Source organism: Amblyomma mixtum, chromosome 1 (assembly GCF_055824585.1).
Source record: "Amblyomma mixtum isolate Tamu chromosome 1, ASM5582458v1, whole genome shotgun sequence".
NCBI lineage: Eukaryota > Metazoa > Arthropoda > Arachnida > Ixodida > Ixodidae > Amblyomma > Amblyomma mixtum.
In genome coordinates this window covers 291134143-291156050 of record NC_143012.1, presented here as the reverse complement: position 1 = coordinate 291156050, position 21908 = coordinate 291134143, and the positions used below count along the sequence as shown (strand labels likewise).

Sequence of the window (21908 nt, the reverse complement as noted above, 5' to 3'; positions counted from 1 at the left end):
AACAAAGACCTGCTAGGTACCCTTAACTCCGATGCCCATAATCAAGGCAGAAGCTGGAAATTGGTACGCTTCTTCTTTCTGTATTCCTGCTTTGCAGCAAATTATACAAGGGTGAGGCTACGCTATGAACCCGAGCTCTGAAAATAGTGGACATTAAATTGCCGGCATTCTAAAGAATGATTACTATTTTGACTTCTGTTAAAGTTCGTGCAATTTTTTCGTTCTGCTTTAACGCCATCAGTACTCTAATGTTCTTTGGCTCGGCTATAATGCTGATGTACTTTTGTTTCCCTATCCCGAGAACTCAAAGCTACTGGAAGGCTCGCCATGCCCTCTTTGATACCTGGATGTATTGCTTTACAGACTTCCGGGACGTGTTTATTGTTTTAAACACAGCCCCCGCATGCGGCACAAATATTATCTCCCTGCTCATACTTGCTTCTATATGGTATGGTTCTAGGAAAACCTGATCTCACCTCAAATAGAAGAACACAGTCTCTTGAACTATCATAGAGCGTTTCCTTCCGGATTTCGTGCTTACCAGCTCTGTATTCACGCAATTATTCTTTGGTTATCATTTTTTTCATCCAGTTAGCAGTCTCGGTTTTCGCAGACTTTCTTTTTGATGTTCGTGATAACTTCCTTTTCCCAGTTGCTGCCAGTGTAGTCTGTTGCAAGCATAGAGTTTCTTACTATTACCTAGAGGGAAAGCTGGCAGCCCGTCTATGGGAGTTTGCATGGCGACCCCTCGAGACCACTTCAGCCAACATGGGCGCTCAATGCATCATGGGGCGGTGAGCTACTTGTTGCGTAACTGCAACTTTTGGCCAAAAAATAATAGAAAAATAAAGCTGTTTGATAATTACAAACGTCCTAACATTCAATATCTTGTCTAATGATTCCAACAAACGAGCAGAAAAGCCTTTAAGTGCAAAGTTTGCCCAAAATAAGAGACGACTCGCTCACCTATTGGCCAAGTAATGAACACAATAAAAACTAATATTTCGTAATTAATGGGCGCACTTTTAAAAGTAAATATGTTTTCAAAAAAGATGTTGTTGCTTAAATACTATAAGAGGTTTTTTAATGGCATTCCGGAAAAGTGAAACCTTTTATTGGCGTCGTGTGTCATCGCGTTTTCACTACTATGGGTTTTGAACACTGTGTTCGTGCGAAAGTCGTCTGCGCCCAAACGAACAGCGTTTTCGGAATAAAACGTCTTAGTAGTGCCACTCAATGCTCCACAAAAACTACGACTGTCTCGCAACAAGTAGCTCACCGCCCCATGATGCTTTGGGCGTCCATGGTGGCTGAAGTGCAGCGCCGCCAGCTTTCCCTCTAGGTAATAGTAAGAAACTCTATGGTTGCAAGCTTTCTATACCATGCCACCTGACGCCGCCCCTCTTGCCTGGACATAGCTTTATTAAGTTCCTGCTCGTCACCTTAACACCCTCTCCATTCCAGGCCCCCTCCTCCCTTACCGGTCTTTCTCCTCGGAGTTGAAGGCCCCATTTAGCGCCTGAACGCGTTGCCCGCTCGCTTCGGCAGACTCGGTTGCAGTGACCAGCGTCTTTCCTTCCACATCTTTTTGTTTCAACTTCCTTCTCTCTACGCGTGGCAGTTATAGTGAGGACCGTGTACTTTATTCTTCATTCTTCATTCGGTCTCACAAGCAGCAGCAACGTATTACTTAGACGGAGACAAGTAGTCTGTCGAAACTTTGGTTAACGAACTAAGGTTTTCCTAGTTCATTTTGTTTTATGTCGCCAAAAGTATAGTCTTCCTTCGTTCTCTCAGTACTGAGGAACGGTGAAAGCAATTTCAGTATAAATGCCTCACCTGTTTTCTGGCACTATCTATTTAAAGCCTCATGTTGGCAATGCGTAGTTCATGGAACTTAAAGAACACGATTCTATAATGAATGCTTTAAATGCCCTCTGAAGTTAGATGCAGGCTTGTAGAGTTCGGTGCTGAATATCCCAAACTGCTACAATAGCCACGCCATTTTCCAAAGCCGAATGTATTAGCAAGTACTATGAAACTGTGCCGGGACATTTAGAGATTGCCCTCGCTCGATGAGGGCTTCGTCTTTCTATTCCGGTTCTTCTCTCGTTCGGGGCGAGCGTCAGGGGATCTCCCCAATTACCAGTGTGCGATTATCTTCATGATTACATCACTGCGTTAGGCGGGTTACTTTCTTAGTTATAAATTTCAAAATTACTTCCTTTAACACAAAATTTCTGCCTTAATTACGTCAATGTGTCTCTACTAATTTGAATGTGCAACGCACCCTGGCCAATCCCCTACAGTGGTTGCGTGCCGCTGCACCAGGGGACAACAATAACGTTCTAAAGCCTAACAGTCGTGACAGAAGACGGGCAAAAGGCAGCGGTCTTTGATGGCACAGACATGTGATCCTTGCACACAACGTTTTACAGAAGACGTTATCCTGCGCGACAAAACCAGACGACAAGATAACGGCAACGTTAAAGATTTCGTGGAAGGAAACGCATACAAAGAAGCTAGATTGACACAGTAAATCAAAGAAGATAACAATGTAACCAGTTTGTTACTAATAATTTGCTAATTTGCAAGTAACTTCCCAATTCTGAATGCCAATTCGAAGCCTTCCACACCCGCAAAACTCAGACAAGCTGAATATGCATGTCGCTTTAAAATGAGATGCAGCATTCTCTTTCAAGAAAATGTCTAGCCTCAGCGCAAAAACTTACCTTCCCAGTTCATCCCTAAGCGTGTACTCTGACTTGACATCCTGGTTCTTCTTTAATTTCACCTGCCTAGGCTCGAAGGGGGGCTCGGGCTCTGCAAGGTAAACAAAAGAAGCCATGCTCTCATTCGTTGGGAGGTCAAGCCTGCCTGCTCAACTGAAAAGGGTTGACTGTCAATAAATTTCTTACTCTGGGGTAATTTTCTTGATTAAATGTTCCACGAGGAAATAAACTTTAGGCTGACTATGAAACAGATTTTCCCTGGACAGCTCAGCATAAGGTGAGTGCCAAAGCTAAACCAGATTTGAGTTCAAGTGTCCACTTCGCTGTATAAGGTTTGCAACTACGAACAGCTTTTTCAGAGAATTGCATGGTTTTATTTCGCTGGTGAAGACTTCTACAGAAAACTACGTGAACAGCTTGACCGACCTATTTTGTTTGGGAAAAGCAAACACACAGAACTCTATTTAGTGCTGGGAAAGTGTGAGAAAGAAGGACGAACAAAAGATAATTTGTCTTTCCGACTCATTTTCTGCGAAAAATTATCTGTAGCTCTTCTGTCAGAAAATATAAGGGTAGTGCTAATGTGACAGGCACAAGGAGTTAGCTAAGGCCACTAGATTTAAAAGAGCACAGAGAAGAACGAAAACTCATTTTTTCGAAAAAACTTAAGCTCCAGAAAATTTGTTCTTTAAGCCGAGCAGCAAGCTTCTTCTCGTTTAAAAGCGAAAAATTTTGAGATCTTTAGTAGATAAGTAAAGAAACATCACGTTGACTCGCATAACAGCATAAAAAAATATTTAAGCTTACCTTGGGAAGTCCTTTCGGCAAGAAGGCAAAAAGAAAATATTGGACACGCGGTTATCAATGTTTCAGTCCGCTTTTATATTAGGCGTTTGTCGCTAAGGAGTTTAACATTTGAGTTAAGTTTAAACAACAAAAAGAAGCTTTCACTTAGCTTCTGTAAAATCTAGAGAACTACTTGCAGGTAACAATTGGTATAATGTAGTAAATGTTATAAAGAAGGTATCACTCAATGTAGTAAATGTTATAAAGAAGGTATCACTCCTGCTGTTGTGAGCACAGTAACAGCGTTGTCTTGGCTACATGAATCTAACGAACATTTCTGGCTGTTTCATTCTGTGCCGGCTGCAAGATCGGAAAGTGCGTCAATTCAATACCTTTTTATGCCCTTCTAGATATCAAGACTAGTAACACCGAAGAAAAAAATTCCTCCAAAATTTAGGTTCTCTTTTTACTGTTTACGTACGTTCTCATTTTCCCGAGCACATAACACACACAGCAGTGGTTGCCCGGTGCCTCCATGATTCGCAATCTATATACAGCTGAACCTCGTTATAACGAAGTCGAAGGGTCTCGGCGATTACTTCGTTGTACCCGTAACTTCTTTATAGCCCGTGTTAACCGAGCTTTCAGTGAGAATCGTAATAAGAGAATGGTTTATAACAAAATAATGTACATAACGAAGGATTGACAAGGTTGGTCTGTATATCCGAATGGTGAGGCGCAAATATAGAACTACCATTAAATATGTTCAATCCTCCCAGCCATTAACGAAAATGTGAGTGCTTACACTCCCAACCCTAAAGCATTTACGCAATCTGAAAGTAACTCAGAAAGGAAGCGCTTCGATACAAATCGAAATGCTTGTAATATAAAGGTAAACATTTTCGCTGCCTGATGTCAAGACAAATCTTGAACCATCCAGATCGCTTCGTCACTTTTCAATACAAAGCAATGTACTTGCACACGATTTGAACACGCTTCAACAAAGTTACAGGCAAAATTAGCAGCTCTTGGTGCTGCAGGATGAGGATTGAAAAATACTTTTTAAAGTTTTCGAAACTATAGAGGGAGAAAAACACATGCTGTAAGAACAGAGCTGAGGGTGCCTGATTGTGGAAGTGAAATGTCGAGTTTGTGAGTAACCGTTGATGGAGTACTTGTTTTCAACACAAATGGCGGATCGCTATAAAGAGCCCTACCAATTCTGAGCAGCACATACATGCCATTTCATTTGCGTCACGGCTCAGCAATGTGCGGTCACTAAGGGCATTACAATCTGTGAAAGATGTATCTGCTAATTCAGGGTAAACGAGGAAAACTTCGGAGTGCTTATCAAGGTAAAATTTCTTGCAACCGCCTTTAGCGAATAAATTCGGAAGCGAAATGTATGAACGCTATCAAATCGATTTCGGTAGCTATTGGTGTTCTCATCTGAGTCGAAGCTGCAACAAAAGGCTTTTGTCAAGACATGCCAGCTCACCTTCGTCTGGGTCTGTCTCGTCGACATATATCATAGTAGGCTTGACACTGGAAAGAAATAAAGGACATCAGCCTCCTGAATTAGCGCAATAAATCAGTCAAACCCGTCAACCACATTTGTCACTTTTTTGAGCATTTAAATCTGCATTTAAAGACATTTTACGGAAGCGTCCCGTTTAAATGCATTTCCATCTATAGCGCGCAGACTAAATTGAGCGCTATTTTGTAGATATCTGTCATGCATAAAAGGAATGATTGCGCAGCTATAAACTAGTCTAATAGCGATGCGTTCAAAAACCAAGCGCGTATATTATAGTATACACCACAACAGAGGTATAAACAAGGGGCTTGGCAAAAAAAGTGTGCACGAGGATGCACTCAAAGAGTTGAACATTGATTTATACTTAAATATATTCGTCGCCGTTGCTGCAAGCACGGAGGTACAACCGTCATCTCAAACTCATTCTCCGCCGGGGCACATGGAGATATCGCTGGCGCTTGATTACCTACTTGCCTGGTACCACCCAGATTCCATCTGCACTCGTTCGCATGTCTTTCACTGAGTGTGTACGGTGCGCTTGATACACTAATCTTTATGTTCAGGGTAAATCGCATCCGACGTGAATACATTCGGTAGTAACACTTTTGTGCAAGGATCCTTTCAATAACTAGTTCTGACCATCCTTGGGCACTTCAAGAAGGCCACAGGCTTTCATTTCTATAAGTCAAAACTAATACTAGTTACGGTTAAAACAAAAACGTACAGACTATCTCGTCGTCGAGAGTACAGACACAAGCACGAAAAGAAGAGAGTGCCAACGTAAGTGAACTGATCCAGTGGATTCAGCGAGGCGGCAAGCCGAAGTAGAGAGGCGAAGACAGCTAAACGGAATGCAGAAATAGTTGCAGAGTGGGAAACGCGAAGAGAGAGAGAAGAAGAGTCGAATAATTAAGTCATCGCCGCCGCGGTGGCTCAGTGATTATGGTGCTCGGCTGCTGACCCGAAAGACGCGGGTTCGATCCCGGCCGCGGCGGCTGGAATTTCTTTGGAGGATAAATTCTAGAGGCCCGTGTACTGTGCGATGTCAGTGCACGTTAAAGAACCCCAGCTGGTCGAAATTTCCGGAGCCCTCCACTACGGCGTCTCTCATAGCCTTAGTCGCTTTGGGACGTTAAACCCCATAAACCAAACCAAACCGATTAAGTCATCGGAGGAACGTGCCGTATGAATGCTAGTACAAGTGGTTTCAGAGACCACTGAACAGAGGTAACGACGATTCTAATCGCGACGAGCAGCTCAGGTGGCTTATCGCCAGTGGAGGGCCGAGGAACAACTGCAAGAAAATTTGGGTGCAACTCGAATTTTCAAGCTTATAAAACGTTAAAGAACGATAAACAGAGATAAACAAAGCTAAACAAGGGCAAACGTGCCAGCCCCTCTAAGTAGTATTTACCGCAACTAACCAGGTAAATAGGGAGCCAGTTTTTTTTATTGCTTCTTGTTCACATATAGCCAATATTTCTGGGTGTTTTGATGCCCCAAAGACTGCCACTTTCTGGAGTGTGTTAGAGGGTGTACGCTTTTATCTGCACTCACAACCACGGTGAGTCAAAAGAGGCACATGCGGAGCAGCATTGAAAGGTGTTTGCAGTGTTCGCAGGAGGAGCATTTGTTCGGTCGCTGCACGACAGTGTTTCAATTGTCTGGTTACAGTATCTAGAAAAGCCACTCTATAGTGAAGTTGTGAGATCCGGAAGTACGGAGCCGAAAGCTGACTGTAGCAAAGAAAAGAAGGAAGCTCACAGACAAGCCGATCAGTGGTCGTTTTAGAAACGTGTGTTGACAAGATTTCCCCAGAGTGCCAGAAGATGCCTGATGCACTGGCAGAAACGATTTGCATCTGGGACAGCTTTGTTGCTAAGAACCGATACTGGATTGAAGCTGTCGAGCTTCAGGATCGCACTCGAGCGGCCATGGATTGCACCGGCTCTCGGCAGTTGAGTATGACAGGACGACATGGTTAACACTAGAAAAAAATCTTGAAAAAGATATAAAGAACTCTCCCCTGGTGTCTGCACAAGTTGCAAAGCAGGAGGGTATTCATATGTAACCATGTTTTGTTTCTGTATCAAAATCACGCTTGGGACTTCGTATCTATTACTTTTTTTTTCAGGAATGAGAAATAAGAATTGCTGGAATGCTGTCGAGACCGGAAAGCACTACAAGTTTTTTTTTTTTTTGAGGACGCAAATTTTTTGTAGGCATAAATATGTGAGCAGCGAAGAAATAGCAGCTCATTAAAAATACACCTTTAGAATGTTCACCACAAGCGGCCGCATTCTCATGCAGAGCAGAACAGTGCAACATTTATCGTTTAGACCTTCTTTAACAACTGGCAGGTAAGCATTATGCAATGGGTTAACCCAAAAACTGAAGCTTGTTGGACGAGTTGGTTGATCATACCACATAAACAGCGGGAAACGAGGGCGGCACAAGAAATGGCACACAGCAATATGAAACTGCTTGCTTCGTGCTGAGGTAGGATTTATGTGCAGACTTGCGTATGTTTTGTATACATAAGTCATGCCTCAGAAAGAAGTAAACAGTTTGAAGCCAGCGCTCCTGTTGCTGTGTGCCCTTTCCTGCGCCGGCCTGGTTTCGCGCTGTTGATGTAACTCAACCGCGAACATATTTTCGAACAGAGACATCATGCTGAATGAAGCTAGCTTTCAATTTTTTTTTTTTTTCTGCAGCCATGTATCAGAGTTTTGACTGTTCAGTACATCATTTATGAGCCCTCTGGACCACGTCCGATTTCTTCTTCCTGTTTTCCACTTTTTTTTTTAAATTCACGGTTGTTTTTTTTTTCCCGAGCCTTCCCTTCACTAGTTCGAACGCGCAGCAGGAGAAGCTCTGGCGATGGCCGAGTGGCCCATGCTCTGTTCGCACCACCGCTACTTCGAATCGCACTCGAGGCTGCAGTTATTTTCTGCTCGATACTAATCGGACGGAAAGTATCGGCATATTTCGGGTTAGCCCGGCTTTATGCTCACCATCATGTTCTGCACCAGGTTTTCACGATTTCCGGACAATGTTCGCCTTAATTTGCCGAGAATAGAAGCTAGAACCGTTACATGCTACATGCTAGAGACCGTTACATGCTAGAGACCAAACGTATGCCGTAAATGAAACAGCTTCATTAAATAATTGCGGCTAACCCCGTTCAGGTTATCTTCTCAAGTCTGAAAAGCAGACTATAAAAAGTTCACTTCAAGAAAGAGCTGAGCTCGGTTGCTTTTAAGCTGCAGCAAGCTCAACACATGAGCCCACGCCCTGTCCAGTCATCTCAGCAACTTTCAATAACCGAGGTAAGCTGTGTCTGCGCTAGTCTCGGACAGTACCAGTCGCGAATTCCTCGAGACTGCTAACGAGACATACGAAAGCTCAGAGATCACTCTACCATTGCCGATGTTCCGTTTTATTCACCACCTACTCTTACTTGCCCAGCTGCGGCTCAACTGAAAAACGCGGCAACCTGCAGCTGTTTAAGTTACGGCAGCTCCTGCACATGTGCATTACGAGAAGCTCTGAATAGACCCAACATTCGGCGTCTAATTCATCGATAGTGGCAATGTAAAAATTTGGAGGACAGGAAATTATGTAAACCTCAAGCCGGCGAACAGCGCTTTTTCTATTACAGTTCTTCCATCTTCTCAACATATTCTGCGTTGGGAGAGCAGCCTTTACTAAGTGAGCCTCTGAGATTCGACGGACGTTTGAACCGATAAGAGCAAGAACGTGAAGGTTTAGTTCAATTCAGTTTATTACATCAAAGGGACCCTGAAATCATTTTGATGATCATATTTTAGTGCAACAGATCCGAAGAGGAGGAAGGTGTGGTAGAGGTACAGAGGTGGTGGTGATGGTAGAGGAGATGCCAGTCACCATCGCCAAAGCGTCGGCGGAAGCCACTGCAGTCCTGGACTGAGGACTCCACCTCACCACATCATCCATCTCCATAAGGTTCTCCGATCTCTTTTTTTTTTACAAATAAATGTCTATTCTCTCTCTCCCTCTCTCTCCCTCTCTCTGCGTTGACCCTATAATTTACGAAGATCTTTTTTTTTAATCGCTGCTCACAGTAGCTCCTCACCGATTACGGCGACACCTCACCACGCGTTCTTAGCCGCCCCTACCCCAATGACGACAGTGAGCAGTGTGTGCGAGCCTTTTCATTGGACGTGCAAATGTGACGTGCGCGGGACGGGACTAGATGGGGGCGCGCAGCGCGCGCAGTCCCGACCTGTTTTCTTTTTTTTTTTTTTCTGGCGTGTCGGCGTGCGTGATTTGAGAGGGCAAGGAGGAGCATTATTTTTTATTGTCGATATCTTCGTTGTCGATGAAGATGGCTTTAGAATTTTTGCGGTGCGGTGACACCTGATGGGATACCGATCACTCCCGCGCTTTTCCTAACCTCAGCAAATATCATTTCATGGTCCCTAAAAGGGCCCCCAGGGCACACAAATCGTAATTACTAATTTCAGTGATTTAAATAATATTCGGCATCTAACTATATTTCGCAGAGCTGCACGTACGCAACTAGTTTAAACCGACGTGCAGCGATTAATCTCATACGTCCGCTGCCACGAAAAGGCTAATATGTACGGTGCACATTTGTTACCCTACGACATGGCTGGGCTCTTATGTATAGTTGAAACAAGGGTAAAGAAACTTCGAAGCTCCAGAGAGCAAGAATCGCAAGCGCTGACAGCGCTGCCAGTTTGAATCCCTCTCACCCCGCACCTCACCTCAGCCAGAAACGCACACTAGATACTGTGCTCGTCAGAGGCAGAAGTAGCGAACCTCTACCAGCATCAGCGGCGACAGCGGATCGTTGTTTTGTCGGTGGAGGAGGGATGAAAGAAAAGAAGGGACAAAGAATGCGGTCTTGCTGCTGCAAAACACAGCTGATAAATGAGGAGCTGAGACTTCTTGGACACGTTCCCGCGGCGCCACGAGTTGTTGATGCGCTCCTTCGCGCGAGCCTTCTTTTTCCTCCTCCCCGGCCTACCTCTCCTCCTCCCTCCTTTGCGTCCTTTGTTCGCTCACCTCTCCCCCGTGCTCCGACCAACCCCATGTCTGAGGCGCGACCGTTGCGAAAGACGGAAGACCACACCACAGCCCTGCTCGCTTTCTCTATTGTTTACCGCAGCCCAAATTCTGGAAAGCTGAGAGCAGCTCTGGCGAGGTGATCCCGACAGAGATACCTGTTGCGTAACCTTAGAAGGCTGTGCGGGTAACGGCACCGGGAATTCGAAAACAGGATACATTGAAGTCACGGGCAATTTGCGATCTCTGCTAGCTTAGCATATGGTGGCGTAACTCGTAAAAACTAGTAGTTCAGCTTGTCATGTGTTTCCCGGCACTCTCTGTCGGCTTTAAGGTGAGCAGTGCTCGTCGATAGCATTTTTTAAGTTTGGCGACAGATGGAAGCACGTATAATAAATGGCTATTTTCAAAAACAAATGTGTCTTTTAGCGGGTTCAGCAGTTTAATCAGCTTTCGCTGATTACCCTTTGATAAGCTTTCGATGATTAAACTAACCGCTCTCTGATGTTAAACATGATGCGCCTCCCGGAACTGCTTGAGAGCGCCACTCTGCAGAGGGGTTGTACAAAATGTGAGTTGCCGTCGCCAGAAAAGCTATAGCACCTCCGTCTTGCGAGCATAATTTACGATCCTCTCACTGATGCACCTCCTGAACTGCCAACAGTGTGTAAAGACGCGCCTGCTGCAATGAGTAATGCAGTCGACTGTTTTGTATGGAACGAGGGATGAAATACCTCTGTCCAGTGCTGCGTTCGTCTACGCGATGCCGTCTGCAACTGAGCTTGCGATCGCAAGCTCAATCATGGCCGCGGTGGCTGCATATTGACGCTTGCATATTGTGAGTTCCATTGGAATTTATCGTCAGTCCTACCTTATGGTGTTTCCTTAGTCCACTTATAGATTCATTAATTAAAAATCAGCCAGTTAAAATCATGCTAATAAAATAGCGAAGGCAGGACTTTTCTTCCAGACCTTGACTGCAAGAACCTCGGCCTCAGCCTCCACACCTCTTTTGCGGGTTACGCAAGAAAGATCGAATAAATTTCTTCCGTTGGATGTCTTTATGAAGAGTGCTTCAGAGAACTGGAAGCTCCTCACAGCTATAGCCACTATTTCCCGCTTTCTGTCGAGATCACTCACTCCACGTGTTTAATTCTTAGAATGTTCACTAGCCACCACTGAAGACGCCCGACATAAATCACCATTTAGTATTAATGGTCAAAAAAATTTGCCTACAAAAACATTAAACACGGAATGAAGCTAGGGACTCCGGCAAATTCAATCATTTAAAAAAAAACTTAAGATGCCATTGAATATCATAATTTCACCATAATAATGTATCCAAAGTAATGCGCTCTCCAAGTTTCGCGTCGAAAAAGGTTGGTGCAGTTAGGTACGGCTCATTACTCTCTTCAACTCTTCTGAAAGATTTTAGATTACTGTGTAAATTGTGTAAAACGGCTAACTGTTATTGTGGCCCGGACAGCATTTCGTTTTGTTTTCACGTACTGTTTTGACTTGAGTCTAACATTCCGCAGAAATTCTCGTACTTTTGAAACGGCACCGTTCATAGCGGTGGTAAGATGACGGACAGTACCCTACGAGGTAGCGCGGCAGAGCAAACGACACCTCATCGCCTCGCTGTGGCAGGTGTGTTTCTGGCTGCTGCTACCTGTGCAATCAATGTTAGCGCCTCTTTTTCCTTCTCCACCCATCACACTGGCTACGTATCAGTTGATAAAATGTTACAAGAAGTTAGAGTACGAGTTCAATAGTGCGGTACTGTACCTTCGCTTGTGCGATACTAGCTGCTTCGCCGGTCACCGATCGCAAAGCCTCTTCACCGCCTGTGCACACAATTGCGGTCAGTTAGGCTGGCGAAAGCAACAGCTGGTTGCTCATGTCCATCACTGTAACGGCGTGCGCAGTTTCAAACGCGGGGACAATATAAAACAGCTGCTGTGACCATGGAAGGCGGCGGCCTTTAGGTGTGAATAGCAAAATGGCTTGCTGATGGTTAGTTCGAATCGCATGAGTGATGTAGTGAAAAGTTTTCTTCAAACAAAAAGTAAGTTGTAGGCTAGAAGAGCGCTCCCAAATGAGCAGTCGAAATTACGATTAAAAGTAAAAGTGATATTTTTGTTTTTACGTAGGTATTGGTACGCAGCTCCTGACACTAGGTAACGTCCTTTAGAACTGCTGGAAACTAAAAAAAAACAAACATGTATATATGTGCCAATTTTTTTAAGCGAATTTGATCTATGTGGCATGCTTTTCCTGTGAGAAGTTTGCAGTCTCAGCCGCACGTATAGGAGTACATCCTGTCGGCACGGTTAGAAAAGCCAAAGCTGCACAACAGTCTTGTGTGTTCAAAAAATGCATGCACGCGCACGCCGAATACACACATACATCAAACAGAAGCATACGGAGACAAACGATCACAAGAATATTCACAAACAGCGATACATGCATAGGGACGCCGGAAGGAGCACCCACACAGGAAACATACGTTCATATTATGTTCGTACTTGTGCGGTGATCACAGCACAAATCACAAAACATAACCTAAACGTATATTTCCTCTGTGGGTGCTCCTTTGGGCGCCCCTATGCCTCTATCTCTGTTAGTGAATATCGTGTTCGTGTGTCCCCGTGCGCTTCTATCTGATGCGTGTGTGCGTGTGTGTAATCGGTATGCACGCGAGTGCTTCTTTTGTCCAAACAAAACTGCATAGCGTTGCCCTCTCTAACCGTGCCGACAGGATGTCCTCCTATGTGTGCGATCAAGCGTGTCACATAGGTCAAATGCCCTTTTTGTAGGCCTGGCTATCGTGAACTTGTCAACGGGAACCGACGAGCTTTTCCCTAAAAGAAAAAAACCTCACCAAATGTTTGACCTAGAAAAGAAACAGCCGCAATATCCAAGCAGAGATGTTTATATATCAGCTACCCGGAGGTTTAATTTCTGTTAAACACTACTAGCTGCGGATGAGTCAGCCTGAAAACCCACTCACTGCTTACAATAGCACTGTAAGAAAGACCTACAGCCGATGGCCAAGCCTATAGAACTTAAGAGTAGGTTTACCCGCTCCGATGTGGAACGGCCAACCCAAACGCCTAAGCTCACAGCTTAGCCGCAGCTCCCAAAGCTTGTCTACGTCGTGATGACTTTAGAAAACGAGACAAATCTGTTGTTTCTTTCACAGTAGTTGAGAACAATGGCATCACGGACGAACCAAAAGCCGCACAGGAAAAGAAAAGAGACTGAGGTCAGTGTGCGAGCGTCGTTTCCTTTCAGTTTATTTTCACAAACCACACCTAACCTAATCACACATTTCACAAACCAGCCTGCACTCGCCACCCTTCACAGCGACTGAAAAGTGTAACCTTAATCTACGGACATATTGTGCGGATAGACCATTTGAAAGCGTGAACACGGCAGAACGCGATCCGTTCGTGAGTTGGCTCTATGTACGACTTGAATCCCAAATTACAGCTGCACAGTTTTAAAATACCCACGCACTTCCCTTCGTGTCGCTTCAGGTGCATCTATATAGTATGTATGCAACATCATTTGACAATAAAAATTGTTAATCGCATTAGCAAAGACGCCGCGTCCAGCACCTAGATTAACGAGCTGCACTGCAGGGAATTTTGATGACACAATTCCTGCCGTTAAGGTGAATTCCGCAAGCAAGTAGTTTTTGCTCGGCGGTAAAGGATAGACCGCTCTACAGGACGAGGATCGCTTGATGTAAGACGGCCTCCCGACAGAGAGTGTCTTTGTCTTGTGCTCATCTCCGGAAGTTGTTCAAAGATCCTTCCACTCCAAAAGTCAAACAACGCGCGATCATTCATAACCGGTTTATTCCACGGCACTGCGTTTGACGCGAGGCAAAATAAGCATGCACCGCGCCAATATAACTCATACACTAACTCATACACTAATGCCTAGAAAGTGGGTCGTTCGTCCGCTCAATCAACAGGAAGCGTCGTTCAAGTTCCTTAACGTGCTGCGGTCGCCTAACGTAAGGGCGTGGACTATAAGCGGTACTCCATTGCTTCAGATAGCCCATCAAACAAGAGTGCACATAGAGGGGGCTCTCTTTTACGCTACTACTGTACAGCTCAAGTGTGTAATAAGACTAAAAGCGCCGCCTTTAAAAGCGTGCAATTCACACATGGCAATGTACAGCGTAAAGCTCTCATTTTTGGTAAAATAACGGCTCGCAACACGCTGCACGCACATAAGCCGCGGGGGTTGTGTCACTGTCCCGTCAGCAGAATAACCTAGCTGACGACGAGACAACTGGCAAGCGCTCTGTGCGCATGCGCGTAATCTCGTCCATTTCACCACTGCCTCTCCTTTGTGCCATAGAGTTTCTCTTATCTACAGGGAAAGCTGACGCTGTAATATGCTTCATTCATCACGAGGTTTCGTACTTGTTTTGACTACTTTTGGACATGAAACGAGGATTCGGCCGCAACAATAAGACTCTACTCGAGGAAAACCTTGCAGATATGTTGTAAAAGCTTTAAAAAGTTGCGTTAAATTGAGTGAAAACATCATTACGGAAGCAATTTAATCTGCACACAGACGCAGAGGACAGCACCGCAGCGCCCCTAGCGATTCCGAATAAGAATTAAATTGTACTGAAACCCTGTTTTTCCCGGCATTCCCGTGGTGAATGGAGTGCTCTCAGAAACTGGCGCCACCTATAAGAAGATGGCGCTGATTTTTCCTCTAGGTGATACTGAGAATTTCTATGCACTGCTGACCTTCGTGGGACACTGAAAGACAGTCTTCTCAACGCTGCCGCAATAATACCAAAAAATTGGACAGCTGTGCACTGCCTCGTACGTGGCCGCGTATATAGATTCTAGCGTTGTCCACGTTATCAAGCGAGCTTGGAAGAACAATACGGCTGTCACACGGTTGTTTCGAACGCTCTCGGACAGATAGCCTATCGACTCAAAGGACAATTGAGTGCTGCTACATGGGCGGCTCCGATGGCCATCGAGTCAATAGCCTATCGAGTGAGCAGTGCAACGCGGAACTCTATCGATATCTCGAGGGTTTTGCAGTGGCGGCTTCGTATACTCTCGGACACGGAGGATCCGTAGCGGTGCGCTGGGGAATCCAGTGAGAGTGGTATCATCAGTGTAAAATGTGGAATTTTTCAGGAAAAAAAAAGAGACAGGCCGAGCTAAAAAAACACTGCAACAGAGCATGATACCATTGTTGCCAGCGATACAAAAATAACCAACTTAATCAAAGATGAATGAATGCTATACAGATCTTTTAAAAAAAAGGATTTTAATTTCAAGAGTCTTTACTATTATCGTAACGAATAAACATTATCATTTTAACCTTTTAATTTTAAACATGTAGGCTGATTGCTTGCATGCCTAAAAAATTGTTACCGGTGATAGTGGCGCCACAACAGCTTGGTGTGAGATAATGGAATCTCACGACGGCGATCGAGTTTGCCATGCAGCAGCGGCACAAGTTCGATAGCGGTTGAGAATCTCGAAGGTTCTCGACGTTCATTGCCTTCTAACGCGTCGGTGTGACAGTGGTATCAGAAAAGCAACGAGAAAAAGAAGCAGTTGTAGAAAAAGAAATCATAGCCGCGATAGTTCACTCCCCTCTCCATGAGATCATTTCTTGGTCTGCTGTGCTGGTTTTCTTTTTTTTTTTTTTTTGCATCTACGCTCTTGTACCCACCCTTTTCAATTCAATCTGAGAGCTCAGGTTACGTTGGTTTCTGTCTATTTACTTGTAACGGAATCACTGTTCCTTTCGTAATTGTTTTCTTCCTCTGCCCACATGCTGCCCGGTAACATCAGGCTTTGATTTCTTCCTTGTGTAAATAATCCCCTCGTCCGTGCCTACCAGACACCAAGGGCACGACAACAACAACGACATGGACATCTGTGACCGATCCGCAGGAATGCATTCGTGCAGTAGTTCCCAGCAGCGCTTTGCCAGTGTAACGCTAAAATGAGTTTTTTTTTTATAGTTCTTTAAGTCGCATTACCTGAACCAACCCCGTACTCATTGCAGTAGAACCTCGAGTTGAGCGTTACAGCCAGACTTGCCGAGCGTCGCTGATAAGAGGCGAAAGAAAATTAATATGTAAAAAAATTGTTCGCAGCATCAAACTGTAATCGACTAGACGTCGACTGGAGAGTGCGAATGACTAATCAACACTGCTTGAAAAATCTCCGCCTGGATCTGCGAGTATTTTCTTATTCTCGTCCCAAACATGGTACGCTGTGACAGTCACTTCCAGGGGGCATTTTACTCACAGTGTGAGTAAATATTTTCTAAGAAAATTAGGCCACCAGCATAGTAATTTTTATAGCCAAGAAGCGGCACTAAAGTTCACTGGGAAGAGAGTGGAATATGTTTGTTTTTTCTGAATCAGTAAATAAACTATGCACTGGGAAAGGCGACGGCAACATGGGACTCTAAACGCTGTCGCATCTTTCTTTTCTTATTTGCATGCTTGCATCTTTGTTGGCAGGAAAGCAAGAGCCTGGTATGCAGGCTAAGGTCGTCGGGGCTCTCAACTCGCTCTCCTGAAAGCAGCCCTCAAAGTGCTAACCGCTACACAAAAACACAACAAGCAAATTTAATTTCCACAGAAAAAATTTTCCCGCGAAATTTAGCCTTCACCTGTAGTCACCAGACTACTGTGGCGGCGATTAACAAGCAACCCATAAACGTCTGACACTACTTGTAATTTCAGAAGGGAAAGTGAACTACGATGATACATATTTGATCGCTAAGAAAGTCAGTCAGCGAACAGGTCCGATAAGTACGGTTTCAGAGCCAGTGAAAGCATATATTGAGTGGTCAGTTAGGGCAAACTCTGTTTGCGTTTTTTTTTTTCGTCGTTTAGGTATTTCGGTTAGCGTTTTATCGTCAAGCATTCAAAACTTGGAACTAGCGTTTAATAATCCTATCAACTCTCCATTTAAATACAAGCACAATTTCTACGCAGTGCGACAAAAGGCAGCACTCGTATTTCAGAAATTCAGGAACAGACTGGGACGATAGACTGAACAACATTGCAAATGAAATATAAAATTAATGAGAGATCGAGCTGCAACTCTCGGCGCACGTATGCGAGATTTTGCTTCACGAGGCCGCGAGCTCAGGTCACCGAGCCGGTAAAATTGAGAATCTTACGCAACAATTTACCACAAAAATGTTAATTTGTCCTTAGCGAATGAAAAGACCGCTAGGTGCCGCTCTATAAGCGTTGCAAGCAGAATTCAGGGGCATCCAGCGGTGGACTGATATATTGAAGCTAAGGACACGAAACGCCGTCTCTTGTGGTGGGATAAAAAAGCCAAATAGTTCGAAATCCATCCGGCGCCCATAGCTGCAAGCACGCCGCTGTCGGCAGCCTGTCGACCGCTCACAAACGGCTACTAAGAAAACCACCCTCGATGCTAGCAAATCTGAACTTCATGCCTTACTAGGACAGCAACTAGCTTAACTTGACAGGTTCGGCGCTGCGTTCCCTTCTCTTTGAGGCACCTCTGAGATCACGCATTTGATGGACTCTGTCGCTGATTGGGCCTGTTGCTAGATAGGCATTCGGAATAGGAAGAACAACTCTGGGCGTGTTTGAGCGGCAGCAATTTTCGGCCGCGTTTCACTATCCTCTAGGAGAGCGTTTGAACTCGCATTCCGATGACTGGAACGTACTGCGTGAAGTAAGCGCAACGGAGATCACCTATGACCAAAGATTATCTATCTTTTATAGAACCGAGCGACGCTTTGTCCAGAATGAAAAATGATAACATCAAATGTAATCTTCTGCTGCGACTAAGCGACTGATGCTCCATCTTCATGTGGCATGAACTTTAAAAAGAGTTTGAAAGCTGCTCCATCATCAACGAAGTTACTACGCTCTGCAGCCAGCAAACACGTAAATCGGTAAAACTGACAGTTCTGAACTCACAAAAAATCACCACACGTTCGAGCACTAGGCTGCACTTGCTTCTTAGTGAAGATGTATCTGTAAAGGCTTGCTTTGGAGTCTGTGAAATACACAGGGCTTCTGAATATAACACATGATATTATAAAACTGGTTGAATCTAAAAGAAGGCTCGCATTTATTCCTGTATTGCATGACGGTTTTGTTTACAGTGGTTTAACGTCCCAAAGTGACTAAGGCTATGAGGGACGCCGTAGTGGAGGGCTCAGAAAATTTCGACCACCTGGGGTTCTTTAACGTGCACTAACATCGCACAGTGCACGCGCCTCTAGAATTTCGCCTCCATCGAAACTCGACCGTCGTGACTGTGATCGAACCCGTGTCTTTTGGGTCAGGAGCCGAGCGCCATAAGCACTGAGCCACCGCGGAGGCTACGCATTGGATGATGGCTTTAGCAGGTTATGTACCTCAAAAGCAATGTAAGTAACTAGGTAGTCTGGTTCGGAAACAATTGATCGAATAACAAGTATCATTTGACTGAAGAAATGAACCATTTTTTTTTTTAAGTACTCTACGTTTATATAATGCCGTTTGATTCATGAGGGAGCCATTCAACTGGCCTTGTGGCCATGAGACAAAGATTAGCCGATGGGCCTGTTAAACTCATGTCTGGTGCGGTACATGCGCGCACCGAGAATTGAAGTTACCGCGCCTTTCCTTGTCTCATAACATGCTCTAACAAACCTCACGTTTCATGCGTCAGAGGCGTACGCTAGTGAGAATAAATATTGCCAATCACAAAAAAAAAAATGGAGGCTTATCACTGCTATAATGTCCCAGAAAATAAAAGTATGAAACGAAGCAGGCACACAGGACATTAGTGACGACGTGATCACCAGCTTCAAGAGAACGCTAGCGGCGCTGGTTTCGCCGCGCTGTGCGGCGCGAGTTCGCGCCTGCAGCCCAGCGACCGTCAACAAGAGTCGAAACATGAGCAACTCACGTTGGACGCTGGCACGGGCGACAACTACGAAGGCGAGCAGCGGCGACGGTGACACCGACGTACCCGGCGGGGTTCCCTCGCCAGCGTGCGTATCCAGTGCGGCGACAGCAGTCACGCTTCTTCGCAGGCGCACGGTGGGAGGCACGGCCAACAGCAAGCTGCGAATCCCAGGCGTCCCGCGGTGCGCACCGGCACGCGCGCGGACCTCCTCGGGGAACCCTCTCCCCTCGACGAACCGCGAGCGCCGCCGAGTTGCTGAGATCGCCAACGGAGGGCGCCACCGCACAAAATTAAACAGAGCGGCGCGGCGCGTTAGCGCTGCAGGCCTTGATATTTCACATTTTGATTTTTTCTTTTTTTTTTTTTTCGTCGAAGCCGACTGCATCGTGGTCGCGTCTTTCTTGTGGGCTAGCTTCGAATGGATGCGGTTAAGCTTAGATTTTCGGGCATCGCAACGAGCAAGTTTGTCACGCGTGCTTTAAACATGTTACCGTCATTTCCTCTTCCAGTTTCTTATCGACCGGTTATTATTGTATCATTCGCAAGTTTCTCCCCTAAAGCTAGAAGCTCAGCAGTAGGCTTTTTCTGGTTTTTTTTTTGTATATGATAAAGCTACAAAATAGAGCACAAAATATATCCAGAATTAAAGTGACTCTTCCCACTGCATTGCTCAGTGGCGATTATCTCACAAAAACGGCTCGTTTTCGACACCACTTCGCTGTCTCTGCAGAGACAACGAACGGAGCCATCTGATAAAGAGCAAATAATTTGGAGGGTTCCTTCACAGCGGTCTCTTAGAGGCAGGGACAATGCCGCGGTTAGTGACAGTCATGCACGTTCGATTCCAGTCGGCTATTGGCTCCTTAAAACGGATACCCTGCGTATTTTTTCGACATTGAAGGGAATATCCCTAGCTCGAGCAGACTTGTAGTAAGGTAATAATTAATTCTTACTAATTAGCCCTTGTAGCCGTATGGCTGCGTTTGGGTGGATGCTATTGAGCAGTTACTCCCTCATTTCCTTGCACATTATTATTAGGCAGATAGTTCCAATAGATGAGAAGGAGGCATGTCAGAATTGGCACGAATGTAGTTAGTTTCTGAGAGCTTGATCCACCCAAAGGTTGCCTTGACATTACCAATGCCTAATATTTCTCGTCCAAACTCGACATTTCGGATGACCCACAACTTGCAACACTTTAACTATGCTGTCGTTAGCAAACTTACTGTGAAGAGCATATAGAATTGTTTGCCGTTGTACATGGGGTTCTTATCATAAGGTAAGCCCTACGAATGTTTTAATTTGACTGTATGGGCTTTTGAAGCAGTAACAGTGCGACGAAATAATCTTTTATAACTGTAGTGCAGGCAGAGCATAGAGCGAACGGATGTAAAAAAACTTAAGTCTATAGAAACATACAAATAGCAGCTCATTTCATGGCGCAGCTTTGCGAAACAGTGACATAACGATTGCTCCCTACGTCTTCTGAAACATCATAGTACTTAATGACACAGATTGGCGCGTTCATATTAACGACACTGATTTTTCTGTAACATTATTCGGCATTTTTTTTTTACAACGGTATTGAGATTGCACCTATATGCTATCCTTTTTTGTGGCGGCTATTTCGTGTTTGTATTGTCTTTGAGTGTCATTTTTTATGTGCTGCGCTGCAATGCCTCGTCATTGATCACCAATTTCAATTCAATTCAAGTTTATTTTCATCTATACATGTACAGATGACGGGAGTGCAGACAAAAAGCCAAATGAATACGGCTTGACGGAGTCTGTACCCCCTACAGAAATGGCGCTATGCACAATAAAGAGAACACAAAGATAGAACTTGGCCGCGTCCTTACCGTCGTGTTGGTGTTTTGAGCAGCTAAATAAACCCGCTATCTGAGCGTTCATTCAAAGAAGCCAGGGCAGGTAAAAGCGCTTGCAGTAAGGAAACAGATCAAAGACAGGTGCCAGAAAGTTCCCAGATGGTCACTTAAAACAAGAAGCAGAAGAGAAACATACACAAGGAAGAAACGCACAGACGTGAACTGGGCTGTGTGTTTCTTTATTGTGTCTGTTTCTTCTCAGCTGCTGGATTTAAGTGATAATGCGCCAACTAGCTCAACAATCCACATTATTAACGTTCTCAGATGGTTACAGGCTACAGACGATTACGGATCCTCTGTGCCCGATATAGTGAAGAAGGGATCGATACGAATAAAGAAACGTCATTTGTAGTCTTCTCAACGTCCGTCTGTGACCAGTTTTGCCTCTGTGGACATGCCTTGCTCTGGTCGGGATGGGCATTTGTCTCGAATTCAAGTCCCGTGAGGTTCTTGAATAATCAGACAGCATTGTATGCGCATCCAACAAAAACACCAATTTCAACTGCCGAGACCTAGTCAGGTTCCTTGAGGTTATTTCTGTGCCAGACGTTAATGTCTCAGAGGAAGGATCTTTCCGCCTCTGAAGAGCTTGAGGAGATAATAAGGAGCTCGGATGCGCACTTAATCCACTATTGCGGCGCTGGAATTGAGTTGGGCTTCCTCCATACTTTCATCATTATATTCGCAGGCAGTAGGACGCGTTTGCAAGTGACAAAATTGCGAAGCGAAGAACGAGTTTTGAAGGCCGCCACAGTTCAATGTAGACGCATATTACAAGCAGTCCCAAAAAGAATCGCACTGCCCCGTGAGGTATTATATTGTAGTTGTGTTTCTCGTTTTTATTATGATATTTTAAGTAATGCCCCCACGAAATCTTCTTTTTGTTTTGTGTTTCTCATTTTTATGCTCGTATGCGAAAACACTTCAAACGTTCATGTTC

The 21908-nt window shown here is 44.8% G+C and overlaps 1 protein-coding gene across 2 annotated transcripts in view; it reads right to left on the bottom strand.

Annotated features, from left to right (window-relative positions):
* The window catches only part of LOC149372030 (myosin light chain kinase, smooth muscle-like), a 41188-nt gene extending 21896 nt beyond the window's left edge, over nt 1-19292 (bottom strand). Inside the window, exons 1-3 of one of the 2 annotated variants that reach the window (XM_089566392.1) lie at nt 19083-19292; nt 5017-5063; nt 2733-2823 (exon numbers count right to left, since the gene is read on the bottom strand). In XM_089566392.1, coding sequence (XP_089422518.1) covers nt 2733-2823; nt 5017-5050 — 125 coding nt within the window. In that variant the 5' untranslated portion in view covers nt 5051-5063; nt 19083-19292. The remainder of the gene's footprint in view (nt 1-2732; nt 2824-5016; nt 5064-19082) is intronic. The other variant, XM_089566393.1, reaches the window with a different exon arrangement.
* Between the last annotated feature and the right edge of the window lie 2616 nt (nt 19293-21908).